The following is a 16,432-nucleotide window of genomic DNA, read 5'->3' on the forward strand; positions in this document are numbered from 1 at the left end:
GTGTTAATTCGATAATATTGTTAGTGATTTATGAAAAATGAATCAATTAAAATTTCATGTATAACATTGCACATTAAATCAAATTTTATGTATAGTTTTGATATTTATCCTTTATCATATCCAAAGTGATTAAAATAAACTCTAATCTTTAATTTATATGCAAATATGTCCTTAAACATTTAATTTATCTAAATAAATCAATAATAAATGTTTTTCAAATATTATTACATTTATAATAGTCTTAAAAAAAACCACAAAAACAACATAAGGTCCATTAGATCACGACTCACAATCGATTCAGGGGTAAACTAAATAAAGTGAAAAACATTGTCTTACTTTTTTTTAAATGACAAAATTAATGCCAAATTTAGTGAAAACTGTCAACTTTTAATCATGTTTTTGTTGAGCATGGAAAACTATGGTTCGTTAAAACTTGTGTTTCGGAACACTCTTTGATGTTTAAGTCAATAAAATTAGACACTAAGAAAAGATACAAAAAAAGATACTTGGGTCTCTCTGTGTCTTGAGGTTACAGATTGAATGAGAATGCGTGGAGGTCAAGTCATTTCTTGCATGTAATTAGTTGGGGTATGTGTTTTTGTTTTGACAAGATTGTGCTTCCAGCCGATAACTTTAGAGTCGGATCGATGATCGAATTGATCAAACCACCGGTTCATCGATTCGACTAATTCAATTAAAATAATCATTAAAAAAGTATTAAAAACAAAAATTCGATTTAATTAATTCGTACCAATTTACTATTCAATTAGTTCAATACTATTCTTTATATTGATACCCTAACTACTACCAATCTGATTGGTTCGATCTGATTCAAACATTACTACTTCCGAAAACTTTATTCTTGTCTTATGTAGCAAGTAATATTGTGCGTTTATACATTAGGGTGCTTTAAGCCTTTTAGGCCACGGGTTTGTTGGGCTTTTAAGTTGACACAACATAATGTAATCTGAATATTTTCTAATAAATTAATTTATTTTTATTAAATTATAATTATAAAAATATGTTAATGAAAAAAAACTCAGACCAAATCCATGAAATAAGGCTGTAATAAATAATTTAAAACTAAATTAACTAATTTTTTAACATTAATCTCATTATAGGTTCTTGCCTAGAATTGTCTATTGTCTCTCCTTAACCCTTAAATAGGAGGATAATGCGCTTCAGCGCACTCAAACCCATGATCTCTTGCACTGACAATAACATCGATGCCAATCGAGCTAAGGCTCAATTTACAATTAGCTCATCTTTTAACTTGCTTTCTCGAAAGCTTAAATTCAAGGCGTATAAATTTGAATAAAAAAACAGTTTAATACAAATTAAAAAATTGATTTAAAAAAGGAATTTAACTATACATCTATAATATAATGCTCTAATTATTTTTTTAAAGAAAATAACATGCCACTATTTTACCTAAAGTAAGGCCCAACTATTTTTTGCATTTAAAAGTTTAAAGAGGCCCAAATGTTTTATATCCAACAAGGTAATTAAAAGAAACCAGCCATATATTTTTCTGTTTGTTTACCAAGAAAATATTGGGGTCAAAATGTCAATTTTTCATTATATTAATTTGTAATTTCTTAGGGTTATAAGGTAAATTTATCATTTATGGGGAAATCTAAACTACTACCTACCTCTTTATTTACACCCTTGTGTCTCACCAGCCATGGTCCTCGCAGACGTATCCACGCTCGACACATCATACATCTCTGATCCACTTAGGTAAAGTACCGTATATGAGTTCCCCTTTACAAAGAGTACACATGGAGTTTCACTTAATCCATGTCAACCCCACTGTGACTTATCTAAAATGTTATTATGCTTCCTAAGTGGCCAACCACAACAAGTCGAGGGATGATCATTATCACCTAGAAATATTCATCCTTAACCTTAAGAGGTTTCTTCCTCAACTTTCAACATCTAACTATCATGTGCATTACAGACAATTTTTACGACTCCCAACTCACGCTAGTTTCATGCCTTTGCCTCTTTTAATCCTCAACAAGCTAAAATACTTTGCACTTCACTCAACCATCACTATCATACACATATATACGTACATATATATACATATCCCTAGGAGCAGTACAATTGATGCTAGCATATATTCCTTCATAAAGTATTTCCGCTTTAAAATAATTTATTTATGAGAAAACTGGTGAGCAGTGAACACAATCCATTCCTTTTCTTTTATCTTTTAATTATATATAAAAAAAAAAACAAATTATCCATAACACTATACGGGTGGTGATGATTAGCTTTACATGGCCATTAAAGCAACCACTGTAAAAGAATAAGCCCAACGATGTCCAACAACAAGCTAGAAGGCAAAGTAGCCGTCATTACCGGCGGAGTCAGCATCATCGACAAGACCACCGCCTGTCTTCTCGTTGATCAAGGTGCTCGTGTGGTGGTGGTGATCGCTACATCCACTCTGATGTTAGTGATGAAGAGCAGATCAAAGCTATGGTGGAATGGACGGTCCAACATTACAGGCAACCGGAGATCATGTTCAGGAATGCCGGGATAATTTGTTCCGACAGGGTTTCGATCGGAACGATCTTGATCTATACTTGTCAGCTCTGCAACATTTGTTACCACATGGCCTAATAGGCTTGATGTGATGGAATCACATGAGCTGTAAACAATGATGGAGTGGACCACTAATATTCAGGTGATCAAAGATGCTCAAATAAAAATCTATATTTATTTTTGAAAGACTTATGAATTAACATATTTTAATCATCAAATCAAACACGAGAGTTCAATAAGTAAACAACTCGACAAACCTTCAATCCTGAAAAAAAAAAAAAATTAGGGCTGCAAATATTTTTCTATTGTGTGTGTATGTATATATATCTTAAAACCCTACTCCATTGGCTTCAAACAAAGAAAGATAAGGGCAGGAGACAAAAAGAAAAGGGACTTGTCTCCAATAAGAAATAAAGTGGGATCTTATCTACGCTCTGCACTTTAGAGTTTTGACATTAGCAAATTAGTTTTAGCTTATGATCACTCGCCATTTTCACCTTCAAACCGCCATTGATTTCCTTCTTTTTCTTAGAAATTGAAGTTTATTTAATATAATTAAATATACACACAAAACAAATGCATATGGTCAAATCCGAGTTATGTGCTGGACATGAACGAGAATCGAGAAAATTGGATACAAATATTTACATAAAAATCTCTCTGAAGAGAATAAAATTTCATGGACAAAGAAAACTTTACTAAAATCGGTATAAACGAAAGGTGGAGTACAAGATGAGAAAGCAAATAAACTTAACCTGAAATACAAAGATTCCTCGAAATTCCTATAAACTCTCTCTTAATTTTGCTATTTTTATTCTAAACTATCTAGGGTTGCTAAGAGACCTATTTATAAGTTGAACTTTGTGTATAAATATGACTAAAACATCTCTAAAATAATCAAAGTTAGACTGCAAAATATAACAGAGTTTAATTAGAAAAAAAAACCCGACTGAGTACGGAACACGTTGCCACGTTGTGACATGGCATGTTGCCTCATTGGGACACTTTTCATCGCGTTGTTGAGATGTGATGAATCTTGTCGTCGGGACATCGACTCTTTCTCATCCCATCGTCAACCCTATTTTATCTTGAATGAGAGTCACACTCGAAACTATCGATTGTATTCTAAAGGATGGTTACAACCATCACATATATATCACATTGTGACAATCACCATTCACCAACCTGAGTAAAGCTTAACCAATGATGGGCTTATTTAAAAATGAAAAAGGCGAATTGCACCAGCAATATCCAGCAATCAGCATGGGTGATGGGTCCATGTATAAAAACGTTAAACACATTGTGGGCATTCACAAGGAAAATAGTATGGCTTTAGCTTGATGCCAAGAGATTGAAATTCAGGTTTTTTTTAATGATTGAATAGGTATTATTGGTTTAAGAAATTTCTTTTAGGAGCATAAATGAATAAAAAAATTTTGGAGTCCCGAGTGCAATTTTATCTTTATACATGTCAACTAAAGAAATTAATAGACAGTTTTTCATTTTTGGGGAAGATTAAGGCAATTGCGTACCCCTCCTCTTAACCCCGAGCATCGATACAAGTTGGTATTGACTAAAATAGAATTTAACACACCAAAATTTTGATAGGAGCAAAACTTAGACTATTTAGTGTCGTTTTGAATCAGAATAGTACTAACTATATCATGATTATGAGAGCTTGAGTTTCATCCGTATCTATCTTACTCTCTACTCCAATTATAAAAAAGGGCAAAAAATGCTTCAAAGCTAGCTTCTCTTGTGCCAAAATATAGACACAGTAGCCGTCAACCATCATAAATAGCTATCAAAAGCCTCGCACAATAAATTGTTAGGCAAAAATTTGTTCACATAACAATAAGGCAAACTAATAATAAATAATTGAATAATTCTCGTAGGACCCTTGAAGCAATCTTACAACAAAGTATATATACACATAGGTACATTTTACTCTTACTTCATTATGTTAATTTTTAAAAAAAAATTGTTGATGGAGTGGTAACTCGATTGGCATGTGCATTATTGCCAATGCAGAAGGACGTAGATTCGAGTGCGCTAAAATACATTATTCTCCTATTTATGGGTTAGAGAAAGGTGATGAGTAATTTTAAATATTATGTCAAAAAGATTCCCTGTTCTCCCAAAAGCATAAATTTTATACTGTATAATCACATTGTGTAGGACAAATTGACCCCATGTGTCCATAGGAACCCTATAAATAATAATGATCCATGCAAGTTTATACATGCTTCTCATGTATTCTTTGAAAAGTTCACCTTTATCAAATCAACAATCAAAAGCAAATTTTTACTCTCTCTTTTTTCCTTATACAATGATGCATTCAAGCATAATTTTAGGGTTTAACGAATTTATTGTCTTTCTATGAGAAAATATGGGCTAAATTGGCTATAGTCTATGGTTGGGGACCTCTAGAATGATTGGAAATATTGTAGTGATTTATACACTATGAATTTGGGAGGGAATCAAGTTCAACTATATGGTTGATGGTTGAGTGTAATCTTACTTAAAACGAAAAATCTAATTTAACATTCTCCTATTAGAAAGTCTATTGGAAAGGGATAAGGATGACGTGAAATCACAATTTCATACAATCCGTTCTCCTTTCTTAAGAATTGCTCAAATTTGAATAGCAAGATTATTATTTGCTATAGGATGTTGGTAATGATTTACCCCTTTTTTTAGTAGAAAGGTAAAATGCAATTCGACTCCTAATATAAAAAGGCTGAATTGATTAACTCACAATCCAATACAAACTAGTTGAATTGAGCTAAAGACTCAATTGAATAGTGTTTTTCTAATTTTTATTTTTATTAAATAATTTTTTAATTTATTTAATTGAATTGAACTAACCTATCAAATAAAAAATTAGTGGTCTAACCAATACGACCTACCAAAAGTTTCGAAAAACTAGTTTTTGTGAATCAATCACGATGGTTGGTTCTGCATCGGTTCTGATTGTACCAGTCAATGTCGCACCCTTTCCTCATCGGTGAAAATTTTGGTTTGTGCTGATCGCACCGGCTAGTTTTGGTCAATTTCGGTCGTATCGACTGGAACATGGTGCACCAGTCGATGCATAAATAATATTAAAAATATATATATATTTATTTAATATTATGTTAAAAACTTAATTGGAATGTATTAACTAATAGAAAATATCACACTGAAAAGTAATGTTTAACATTTCAAAATTTTTGGGATATGCTTTCACATTTAAAATATAATAAAAACTCACTCACCCGATTATCAAACAAAAAATCCTCACTCATCCTTTACCTTCTTTTATCGAAAAATTCTCACCCTTTGACTTCTTTTTTCTTGTTTATTTTGAATTTATTAAATGATAAATTTTTATTTATGGAGATTATTAATGAATATTTGATGTAATGAATGAATATTTCATATTTAAAATTTAGGGTTAATGATTTAATTTTTTAAAAATTAAGGAAATATATCGTGTTTAAAGAGAAGATAAAAACGATTTATTTCCTAATTTTCAAAATAACTAACCCAAAACCTTGAATTTTCTTTAAAATCGATATATACCTCCGTATTCTGTATTATTTATTTGATATTTGTAAATATTTAAAAAAAATAGATAAATTTAAAACGGTAAATGCATCCATTTATACGGTACTACTAAGTTGATCACAGTACAGATATTAAGTATTAAATAACAGTAGGAACAGACAATGATCTGTCCCTTTATCTCCTACTGTCGTTCCCATTAACACTTTTGTCGTCTTTTCTTTTTGGGAAACGATTCAACTCATTTCACTCATTCACTCACTTCACTCCACCATTACTACCTTCCTTTCATTCCCTTTATTCCACCATTTTCAAGCTAAGAAGAAGAAGAAGAAGAAGAAGCACAAAAAAACCCTAATGGATCTTCATTTCATCACCATTTTAGCTCTCATTATCTTCCTTATAACCCCAAAAGGTTTAAAAAAATCAAACCTTTCGATTTTCGGGGTTCCTCTCACATTATAATCTTTCAACATGTTAAAGTTTTAATCTTTTTTTTTTGTAACAGTTGTATATGGTGCTTCGTTCACATTCATCAACCGGTGTGATTACACTGTATGGCCTGGTATATTAGCAAATGCAGGTACTCCTAGTCTGGGAACCACCGGATTCGAGCTCCCAAAAGACTCTTCTCGTTCATTCCAAGCTCCGACGGGTTGGTCCGGTCGTTTTTGGGGTCGAACGGGGTGTAAATTCGACGGATCCGGCTCCGGAACTTGTCTCACCGGCGATTGCGGGTCGGGTCAAGTAGAATGCAACGGACTCGGTGCTGCTCCGCCGGTGACTCTAGCTGAGTTCACTCTTGGAACCACCGGTGGTCAAGATTTTTACGACGTTAGTCTCGTCGATGGTTATAATATGCCGATGATAGTTGAAGGCCGTGGTGGGTCGGGCCTTTGTTCTTCGACGGGTTGTACGACTGATTTGAACCGAAAATGCCCGTCGGAACTACGGGTCGGTGATGGTGATGCGTGTAAGAGCGCGTGCGAAGCGTTTGGGAGCCCTGAGTATTGTTGTAGCGGTGCGTATGGTACACCCGCCACTTGTAAACCGTCGGTTTATTCCGAAATGTTTAAGGCGGCGTGTCCGAGATCTTATAGCTATGCGTATGATGATGCTACGAGTACTTTTACCTGTACCGGTGCAGACTATACGGTGACGTTTTGTCCCTCCTCTCCTAGGTAAATGTTTTCCCCACCACATATATATAGGAATAATATTTGGTGTATATATCTATTTATCTAATTCTGAATTTCATAAATTTTTCGAGTCTCACATTGTCTAAATCAGATTAGTCCGAATTAGATCGGACTAATAGGTTGAATCGAGAATTAGTGGTTCAATTAGTGGAAACTAATAGATTGAATCGAGAATTAGTAGTTGAATCAGTGGTATAAAATTATATATAGATTATCAATGGTTCAAAATCTGTCACAAAAACCGACGCATAAACCGGTTTATAAATACGATGATATGACATTTTAAAATAAAAAAATTATTTGGATGCAATGTAACTAAAGAAATGACGTTGTAACGAGCTTGAATTTAATAAAATAATTTTAATTAGTGTGAATAGTTGAATTTAAATTTTGAAATATGAAAAGTAAAAATCAGGTTCTTAGAAATAAAAGTATATGAATTAAATTTCAAATTTACGAAGAGCATAATAGTTTATTGCATGTTTTAACCATCTAATCATGTTTTGTACAATTTTAATTATGTTATTAGTTATTCGGATATATATTTTGTTGTAGTAAAAAATCTTCCAAAGATGCTACACCGGTTCCGGCAGTTCCGGAAGAAACTACCCCGACGACAGGTTCAACACCACAAGGATCAGGGTCGGAATCGGGGTTAACTTATTCGTCGACGACAAGTTCAACACCACAAGGATCAGGGTCGGAATCAGGGTTAACTTATTCGGGTAATGGTTACGAGTATTCGGATTCAGGTTCTGGTTATGGATACTCAGGTTCAGGATATTCGAATTCCGGCTATGGATACTCGGGTTCGGATTCGAAGTCCGATCCGGACGGAACCGGTAAAACAATGTTGACAGATGGGTCATGGTTAGCTGGCTTGGCCATGGGAGATTCATCGAGAACAACTCCTTGGATTCTACAATATGCACCAACTTCTCTCCTTTTAATGTCTACGTTTATAATGTAAGGATCAGTCCTCAAAATTTTAATGTATAACATGTAACGGTTTTATTGTGGTTTTAGTCCCTCTATTTTGGTAAGATTTGTGATTTAGTTCTATTTTTATTTAGTACAATTAGATCTATTTGTATATATATTTTTATTCTAGGAGGGGTAGGATTTGTCTTGGTTTTGAATTTCGGATTAAGTCAATTAACAACTTGACAAAGACGTAATTTTTTTATAATGTTATTAATTGGTTCAAACTATCAAACTCGAGTCTCATTCATCCGACCTAAGGTTCGAAAGTTCAAGCTCAAGTTTAAACCATAAACACCTCTAGTTTAAACCGGTAACTATGTTGCCATTGAAGCGGTGACTCATTTTTTATTCCAACACAATTAAGGTTGTGTGAAAATTTAATCAAACATATTCAATCAATAATAAATTTACATGTCAAACAAATGATCAGAGTCGGTTTAAAAATTTATGTCATTATTTAACACCGATAACTAATGGTATTATTAATTTGGATCTACTAATAGTATTATAGAAGTAAAAGGGTCAAAATGTATCAAATTAAAATAGAGAGATTTAATCTCCAATTTTAGTATAATAGAGGGTTAAAATTAAATAAAATTAATTCCTCTCCTATTGAGTGTATTAATTTAGTGTGAATGGGACGAGAAAGTGGTATGTATGTCAAAAGAGATAGAATTTGGTAAATTTTTTTTACATTGACCCTGATTTCTTTTAGTTCACATTAGTCCATAAAATTTTTCAATTTAGTCCCTGAACTTAAATTTTGTTAAGATAAGATGTATAATTTGTTTATACATTTGGGTATTTTTTATTTTATATAAAATTTTAAAATTTTTAAATAATGAAATTCAGAGAAAAAGGATGCAGAGCCCTCGATTTTCGATCTAAGCTTTGGGCTTTTGTCTGCCATGAGCCAGTTTCATATGTTCTGCACTTTGTTCGGTGGAAAAAGGATCAAAAGTGGTAAATTTACATTAAAGGGGGGTTGGTTGAAATAATAAAAAGGAATATGCCTAAAAATAATGGAATGGGACCTTATTAAAGTTGCAATAAAGTCAAGAAGTGGGGTTAAATGGCACTGAAAATTTGTTCCACCCCCACTAACTTTTTTTCTTTTACCATTTTCGTTAGGATTTTGATTATTTATTGCTAAAGAAAATTTTAATTCATAAAATCAGATTAAATTGGATGCTTTAACTGCGAATTGATGATCTAATCAATTTAACAATAATCATAAAATCGAAAAAGAGTTGAACTAGTAAAAAAAATCGATTAAATTGAATTTAAGTCAAATACGAGATAGTAGTGGGAGAATGTCTTTGCAAAACGATAATAAAGGTTTATCTCCGGCCGTAAATTGAATTATAAATTTTTGAGAGACCAAAATGTAATTTTATCATGTATTAATTCATAATATTATTATTTTTAAGGGACTAAATATAATTGATTTCATATTCGAGGGGGTAAAATATAATTTTACAATAGATTAATTTATAATTTTGCACTAAAATTTATGTGTAACATTTGTTTGCAAGTTCTCTTCTCTTGGGTTGATTCATGTAATCATTATATTTGAGCCTTAGGCTCATCAAGTTGGACTAATAACAATGTAACAAACACAATCTTTGAGGGCTTAATGACAATTTTTCCAAATTCTGAAAAGTTTAATAAAAACCTTTCAAAACATTTGAAGGGCTTAATGAAAATATTTAAAAATTTTCAGTAATTTTGAGGGCCAAGCTCAAGATTTTACATTTAACTTCAAACTGACTCTGAGGAATACAAATGGCAACAACAAATGAGATGCCTGAAAACATTTTCCCTGAAAAAAAATACTTAACCCGATGGTACTCGAACCGCCAACGTCGGTATAAAATGACGAACCGTAATGGCGGTTATATGCCGTCGAGGGTTTCTTCGGTTCCCGTCGGTGAACACCTTGGTTCTAATTACCAACAACACATCCAAAACAAGATCCTATAACTGAGGCTATTGCTGACAAGGAAAAAAGCTCGGCAATCCTACAGTCCAGCAGTATTTATTGGCCATTGGATTCCATCGTCGTCGACGGTTTCTTTGATTTCCGGCGGGTGAATATCTTGGTATAGATGTCCTTGGATCTTATTGTTAATAAAACATCCAAACCGAATCCGAGAATTGAGGCTAAAGCCATTATGATGAACACAAGCCTGTAACAATGACTTCCTACACAAGTATTCCCACCACCTGGTGTTGGGGTGGCCTCGGCATCGTATAGGTAGCCTGCGAGCAAGCCGGAAAAGAGGAAAGAACCGATGGGAAGGTTGAGGATTAAGACATTGTAGAGTAAACCATAATATTTGAGACCGAATAGTTCCGAGGCGACGGGGACTGAAACAGCTAGACGGACTCCGTAACAGGCGCCGACAATGATCGAGCCGATGTAAACGCAACCGGGCATTGCTAATGCCATAAGAAGGAACCCGACCGCCATGAGGATCTGAGATGCTGCATTCCAAATAGGCCTAGGTGTTCCAGCTTTCCTGCAAGTGGTTCAACAAGTTCAATGTTACAAATAAAATGTGTAAGAAATGACAGCATATCGATTATAGCTCGACCTAGCAAGAACCCGATTCGGCCAGTTTGAGTTCAAATTTGACTTGAGATGATTTTGTCGTAAAAAAGTAAACAATCTAAACTTGTTTAACTCGAATTAACTTGATTCAAATTAGAAACCGACAGAATTCAAAACAAAACAAAAACAAAACTATTTGAACTCAGAATAATCGAATCGGAATTCAAAATGACTCAAACAAAAAATTAAATGACTAGAGCTTAAAATTTTTGGAACCTGTAATAATTCAATCCAAAAAATCGATGCCTAAAACTAGAACTTATAATAACTTAAACTCGAAATTGACACAAACCCGAATTGACTTGTACCAAAATTGATCTATAATTTAACCCAAAGTTTGAATTGATTGATAGCCCAAATTGGTCCAAATTAGAAACTGACCCAACCTAAACCAATACTAAAGCAAAACTATCTTAACCCAGAACAATTCCAACAAGAAATCAGAATATGATTAGATCCTGAAATTCCTAAAACATGTAATGATCTTATCCAATAAAAACAAGCTTAAAACTCAAACCTAAAATCACAATCCAAATTGATCCAACTCAAAAACAACTCGACTTGCTCATAATTATAACTTTTAGGAAAGAAAGCCTGCCTGATTAAATCTATCAACAAAGCCTCTAAACAGTGGATCAACCTCTAGGACTCAACAAAGTAATGTTTTTAGAATCGAATGAGTAGTCGAACCGATCAAGTCACTAATTTTTTGATTTAATCGGTTCGATTAAAGAAGCATTAAAAATTCAAAAAAATTAAAATATTAAAAAAATAATTCAACTTTTGGTTCAATCAATTTTTTAACCTATTCTCGGTTCAATCAATTCAATACCTTAATTAATTTTAGGTTGAACCAGTTCGATTAAAAAAAAGCATAGAGAAATAACGAAAGGATTACAAATATCAATAAAGTGGCTGTGGTCCTGTGGATTACAATGCACATAGGCATCCTTATCCATCAAGTGAAGGCTCAATCCTATATAAGCTTATATCTATATGGCCAACAGTAAAAAAATGTCAAATGGCTTTAAAATGCCTGCGAAGAGCCATGCAGTGTGGCACCCATCACCATCATCTATGCAATAGGGATGAGATAGAACAAAAACCTAATAAAACTTTCTGCATAGTACAATAAATAGAGCCAACTATAATCAACCCATCGATTGATTTTTTTGTGCTAAAACTGTCGGCATCTAAACATTATTGTTGAGGGGAGGTTGTTTTTGGACTTTTAAATGAGGTATCGTTCTTAAATGTTTATGTTCAATTATTTTCAGATTTTGTCTTTTGTACTTTGAGGAGAGTCCCAAAGAATTCACGAGTTTAAATAGTGTCTAACCATCAAAGAAATGTTTAGACTCTCCCCGGAGTATAAGAGACAAAACTTGAGGACAACTAAACATAAACACCTTGAAAACAATATATTCATTAAAAACACGAAACCGACTCAGACAGCGCGACCTCCCTTCAACAATCACGCTCATCATTGTTAGGGTTTTAACACTATGGTATCAACATAGAGTGCTAACCAGCTGAACCGACTACAATTCGTACATGTGCATTTAAGCAAAATAACAAAACAACAAAGCTTTGATGTTATGGCACGCCGGCATGGCGCTGCAACTTGGTGTGTCCCACCGTATTAATTGACTAAACAACAATATTTCTTTGCTTCAAAAGCTAGAAACGTACAAGAAAGAGCATTTCGTGTAGAATTTATGTTGCATAAAAATAACAGTTAAACACTATAATTACATTTTAAACTATCAATGTTGTATGAATAATATTTTTTTCATTATTAAAATCGTTAATTTAACTGTTAAATGAGATATAAAATTTTATATGACGTAATTTAAAATGAAGAATCCAAATAAAAAAATAAAGTTTTTAATTATTCTAGATCATGTATCTTTTAATGGTTAAATTAACGATTTTAATAATGGAGGACCGGTTGATATAACATTGATAGTTTGAGTCTTTGAAATTTGTGAGTCAAACTTATATCACCAACTTCAATTTTTTTAAATTTTATAACTATTTTATACATTTTAATTAAAATTTTCTAAGGTTTTCAGATATCTTTAATAAGATATTTTTATTTTATAAAATTTTATAATTTATTTTATCGAAAAAAGTTAATATAATAAAAATATGTAATACTTCAAGACATATAATATTTTAGGTAAAACTCCAAATTGGAATCAAGTTAGATCAAACTCCAAATTAAAAGGTAAAACATTAATTTTCTGAATAGACTTTTTTCTTAAATTACATCAAAATCCCTAATAGGGTTGAGTAAAAAACCTGAAAAATTAAAAACTGCAATTTTCAAATCAAATTGGATTTTATTTTTTTATTTAATTTATAATTAATTTTAATATTTTATAGTGTAAAAATAAATATTACACATTTAAAATAGTGAAAACAATTTTGATATTAAAAATCTTTTTCAAAAACATATAAATGTTATTGATTTTTATTTAATTGAAAAAAATTACAATTTTAACATATAAGGTTCAAAATTCCTAAAATATAACACGCTTTCAGAAATTTTAAAAATTTAACCGAATTTAACTGAATTAAACTTACTCTAATGGAATGTTTTAGAATCGAATTGATGGTTGAATTGATCGTATTATTAATTTATTGATTCGACCAGTCCGATTAAAATTATTAAAAATTTATGAAAATTTTGAAATCCTAATTCAACTGATGTGATACCATTCTCTAAATCGAAATGTAACTAATTTTAAATTGGATTTAATCAAAAATGAAACTTACTTGAGAAAATATTCCGAAACCGAACCCGAAGTGATCCGACCGAAGAAACCCCATATACTGATGAGCGACACAAAAATCGAAACGTCGGCGTGGCCAAGGGCCAGACCGATCTGTGCCATGTTATTCATCACTGCCAAACCGGTTCCCACCCCACACAAAAACGACACAAATAAAAGCCAGAAGTCCCATGTCCGCATCGCCTCAAAAATTGTGTGGTCCTCTCCTATCACCGGCCTACTCTTTTCCACCACCACCGCTTCCTCCACCGCAACCGGCGGTTCATCGTTAATAACCTCATTTCTCTCCGCCGCCTCCGCCGTCGCATTAGCTTCTTGTTCCAGCAGCGGTTCCCGTCGCTCCACGTCGGGTACTTCTAACCTGAACAAGCGCCAGCTCTTGTAAAAAGAATAAACCGGCACCGCCAATGGACTAGCTAGTAAAACGAGAAGTATAATGACGAAAACGAGTGAAAAGACTTGATTGGTCGAACCAATGAAGTCATAGGCTAATAGATAAAAGGCAACCACGACGGCGACGACGTTGAATATAGCGAAATAGCGAGCTTCTTCTTTTTCCGCAGCGACGGAGACCGACTGAGGGGTTTCACGGAGGAAAAAGACGGCGGTGAGGCAAACGGCAAAAGGGATGACGGATAACATGATTAGGAACTTGGCGGGGTTATCTGAGAATAAAGCGGAGCAAATGTCTGTAAAAATGGCGGTGCTAAGACCCACGTAACCTTTTAATATACCGGAAACCGGTCCACGGTTACGACGGAAGTTACGGATACATGTCACTAACACGGCTGTGTTCATCCATGTCGTGCTGTTACCTCCCATGCAAAGAAATATACACATCTGCAAGGACCAACAAAGTTCTTCAGTGTTCGATGAAATGCTTAAAAGAACAAATACTTTCTAACTTTCCATATATATACCTGCCAGTAAGGCAATGGTTGAATTTTCTGACTGACGACTAACCATTGAACACCATAACCGATCAACCCTTCAATAGCACCGATAAGGAGAATAACTGGGGTGGGTAAACGGTCAGAGGCAAGGCCGGCGAGGAGACCAAAAGCTTTACCGATATCTTTAGCTACCGATAAATTGTTAAGCTCGAGCTGGGTAAGGTTCATAAGGGTCTTGATGGCATCGGAATAGTTGGAAAATGTATAGTTATTGCCTGAAATAGCTTGAACCCATACAGCAGAAACGAAGCCTAGCCATTTCCAGCCATTGGGACTGTAAGTTTCATGATACCCCATCAACTTTTTAGCTTGAAGAAGATGATCTTGAGAATTTTTGAGGAATTTATGATGAACTTTTAGTGGTTTAGGCTATTGAATTTATAATTAATTTATTGGGTTACTGGATTTGGAATTGAGAACGTGGGTTGGGTTTTTTTTTTAATATAACTTTGGATAAACTATTAAAATAGTCACTTTTGTTTCCCTCTGGTTATTTTTTAGTCATTTATATTTGAAATGTTATGTTTTAGTCACTTACGTTATCGTGTTGTAACATTTTAGTCACTGAGCCGTTAATTGTCGTTAACAGTGTAACAGTAAGGTGACGTGGCATATTAAATCATCATTTCTAACGAAAATTTTAAGTTAAATTACTTTTAATCCCAAATTTGGTAATTATATCTATTTTGGTATATATATTATTTTAGTATCTGAACCTTACAATTGAGTTCAGTTTAGTCCTTGAACTTAGATTTATTCAAAGTGACATTTTGTGATTGACATTTTGCTATATATATATATATATATATATATATATATATATATATATATATATATATTAAGTAATTGGTTAAATTCAATTGTTAGTGTAAGTTATGAATTTGGTCTATATACTTTAACTGTCATGATCCAAATAGTAACCATTAAGTTCGATACATTAAATTCTCTTGTTTTCCAAATTTTACGCGATAAACATGTTACTACATGCGTAATATAGTATCGGCTTATTATTTTCACATACTATTTAAAAAAACTCACGTTGTTTTAGTTAATAGATTTTAGTTATCATTTAAATCGAGATTAAAATTTCAAATTTTAAAAGAATAAGGACTAAAAATGTTTAAATTGAAGAATATAAACAAAATCCACGACTTACACATAATACAAAACTAATAATAATACTTGACCGATAAATTTAATTAATACCATTTGAGTCAAAATTATAATTTTATTTTATTGAACAATCTCATTACAGGTTCTGATCATATTTGCTCTTTTTAACATGATGCCTAAAACTACCCATAACCCCTCCTAATCATTAAATAGAAGGATAATGCGCTTCAGCGTACTCAAACCCACGTCCTCCTACACTGGCAACAATACCCATACCAATCGAGTTAAAACTCAATCAACTGAAAAAAAATATTAAACAAATTATCACTTATGCATAGTAAAAAAATTAATAACTAAATTCGAAAATATGTCAGATTTTTGAAAAAACAAAGTTTAAGGGCTTAAAAGTTGAATGTCAAAGAAAAGGAAAGCTGGGCGATGGGCCATCATCATATTAATCAAAGCATACAAAGCTTTGGAAGGTCTTTCGTGTACGGTTTTGGACCGCATACTATACAAAATATCTTATCTTTTGGAGATAAATTTGTGAGAGGAGAGTAAAATGTTGCATTGTTATCAACATGTGGATTATATATTTATTTATTTATATTACGAAATTTGATGGCTATCTAAACCTTTAATCATAATTTAAGGAATACAAGTGAACTATACATG

General features: G+C 32.9%; 2 protein-coding genes and 1 long non-coding RNA gene across 3 annotated transcripts; 1 reads left to right on the forward strand and 2 right to left on the reverse strand.

Annotated features, from left to right (window-relative positions):
* Positions 1-2,123: 2,123 nt before the first annotated feature.
* On the reverse strand, positions 2,124-3,691 carry LOC128039662 (uncharacterized). Its single transcript, XR_008194117.1, has 2 exons — positions 3,496-3,691; positions 2,124-2,656 (listed from the first exon to the last, which is right to left on the reverse strand). It is a non-coding gene; the product is annotated as an uncharacterized LOC128039662 (long non-coding RNA).
* Positions 3,692-6,271: 2,580 nt separating this feature from the next.
* On the forward strand, positions 6,272-8,338 carry LOC105795399 (thaumatin-like protein 1). Its single transcript, XM_012625010.2, has 3 exons — positions 6,272-6,511; positions 6,605-7,277; positions 7,851-8,338. The coding sequence occupies exons 1-3, from the start codon at positions 6,454-6,456 to the stop codon at positions 8,263-8,265; spliced, it is 1,146 nt and encodes a 381-aa protein (XP_012480464.1). The 5' UTR covers positions 6,272-6,453; the 3' UTR covers positions 8,266-8,338.
* Positions 8,339-9,903: 1,565 nt separating this feature from the next.
* Positions 9,904-15,008, reverse strand: LOC105795398 (protein NUCLEAR FUSION DEFECTIVE 4). Its single transcript, XM_012625009.2, has 3 exons — positions 14,612-15,008; positions 13,675-14,531; positions 9,904-10,801 (listed from the first exon to the last, which is right to left on the reverse strand). The coding sequence occupies exons 1-3, from the start codon at positions 14,939-14,941 to the stop codon at positions 10,318-10,320; spliced, it is 1,671 nt and encodes a 556-aa protein (XP_012480463.1). The 5' UTR covers positions 14,942-15,008; the 3' UTR covers positions 9,904-10,317.
* Between the last annotated feature and the right edge of the window lie 1,424 nt (positions 15,009-16,432).

The sequence above is a fragment of the Gossypium raimondii genome, chromosome 3, assembly GCF_025698545.1.
Source record: "Gossypium raimondii isolate GPD5lz chromosome 3, ASM2569854v1, whole genome shotgun sequence".
Lineage (NCBI taxonomy): Eukaryota > Viridiplantae > Streptophyta > Magnoliopsida > Malvales > Malvaceae > Gossypium > Gossypium raimondii.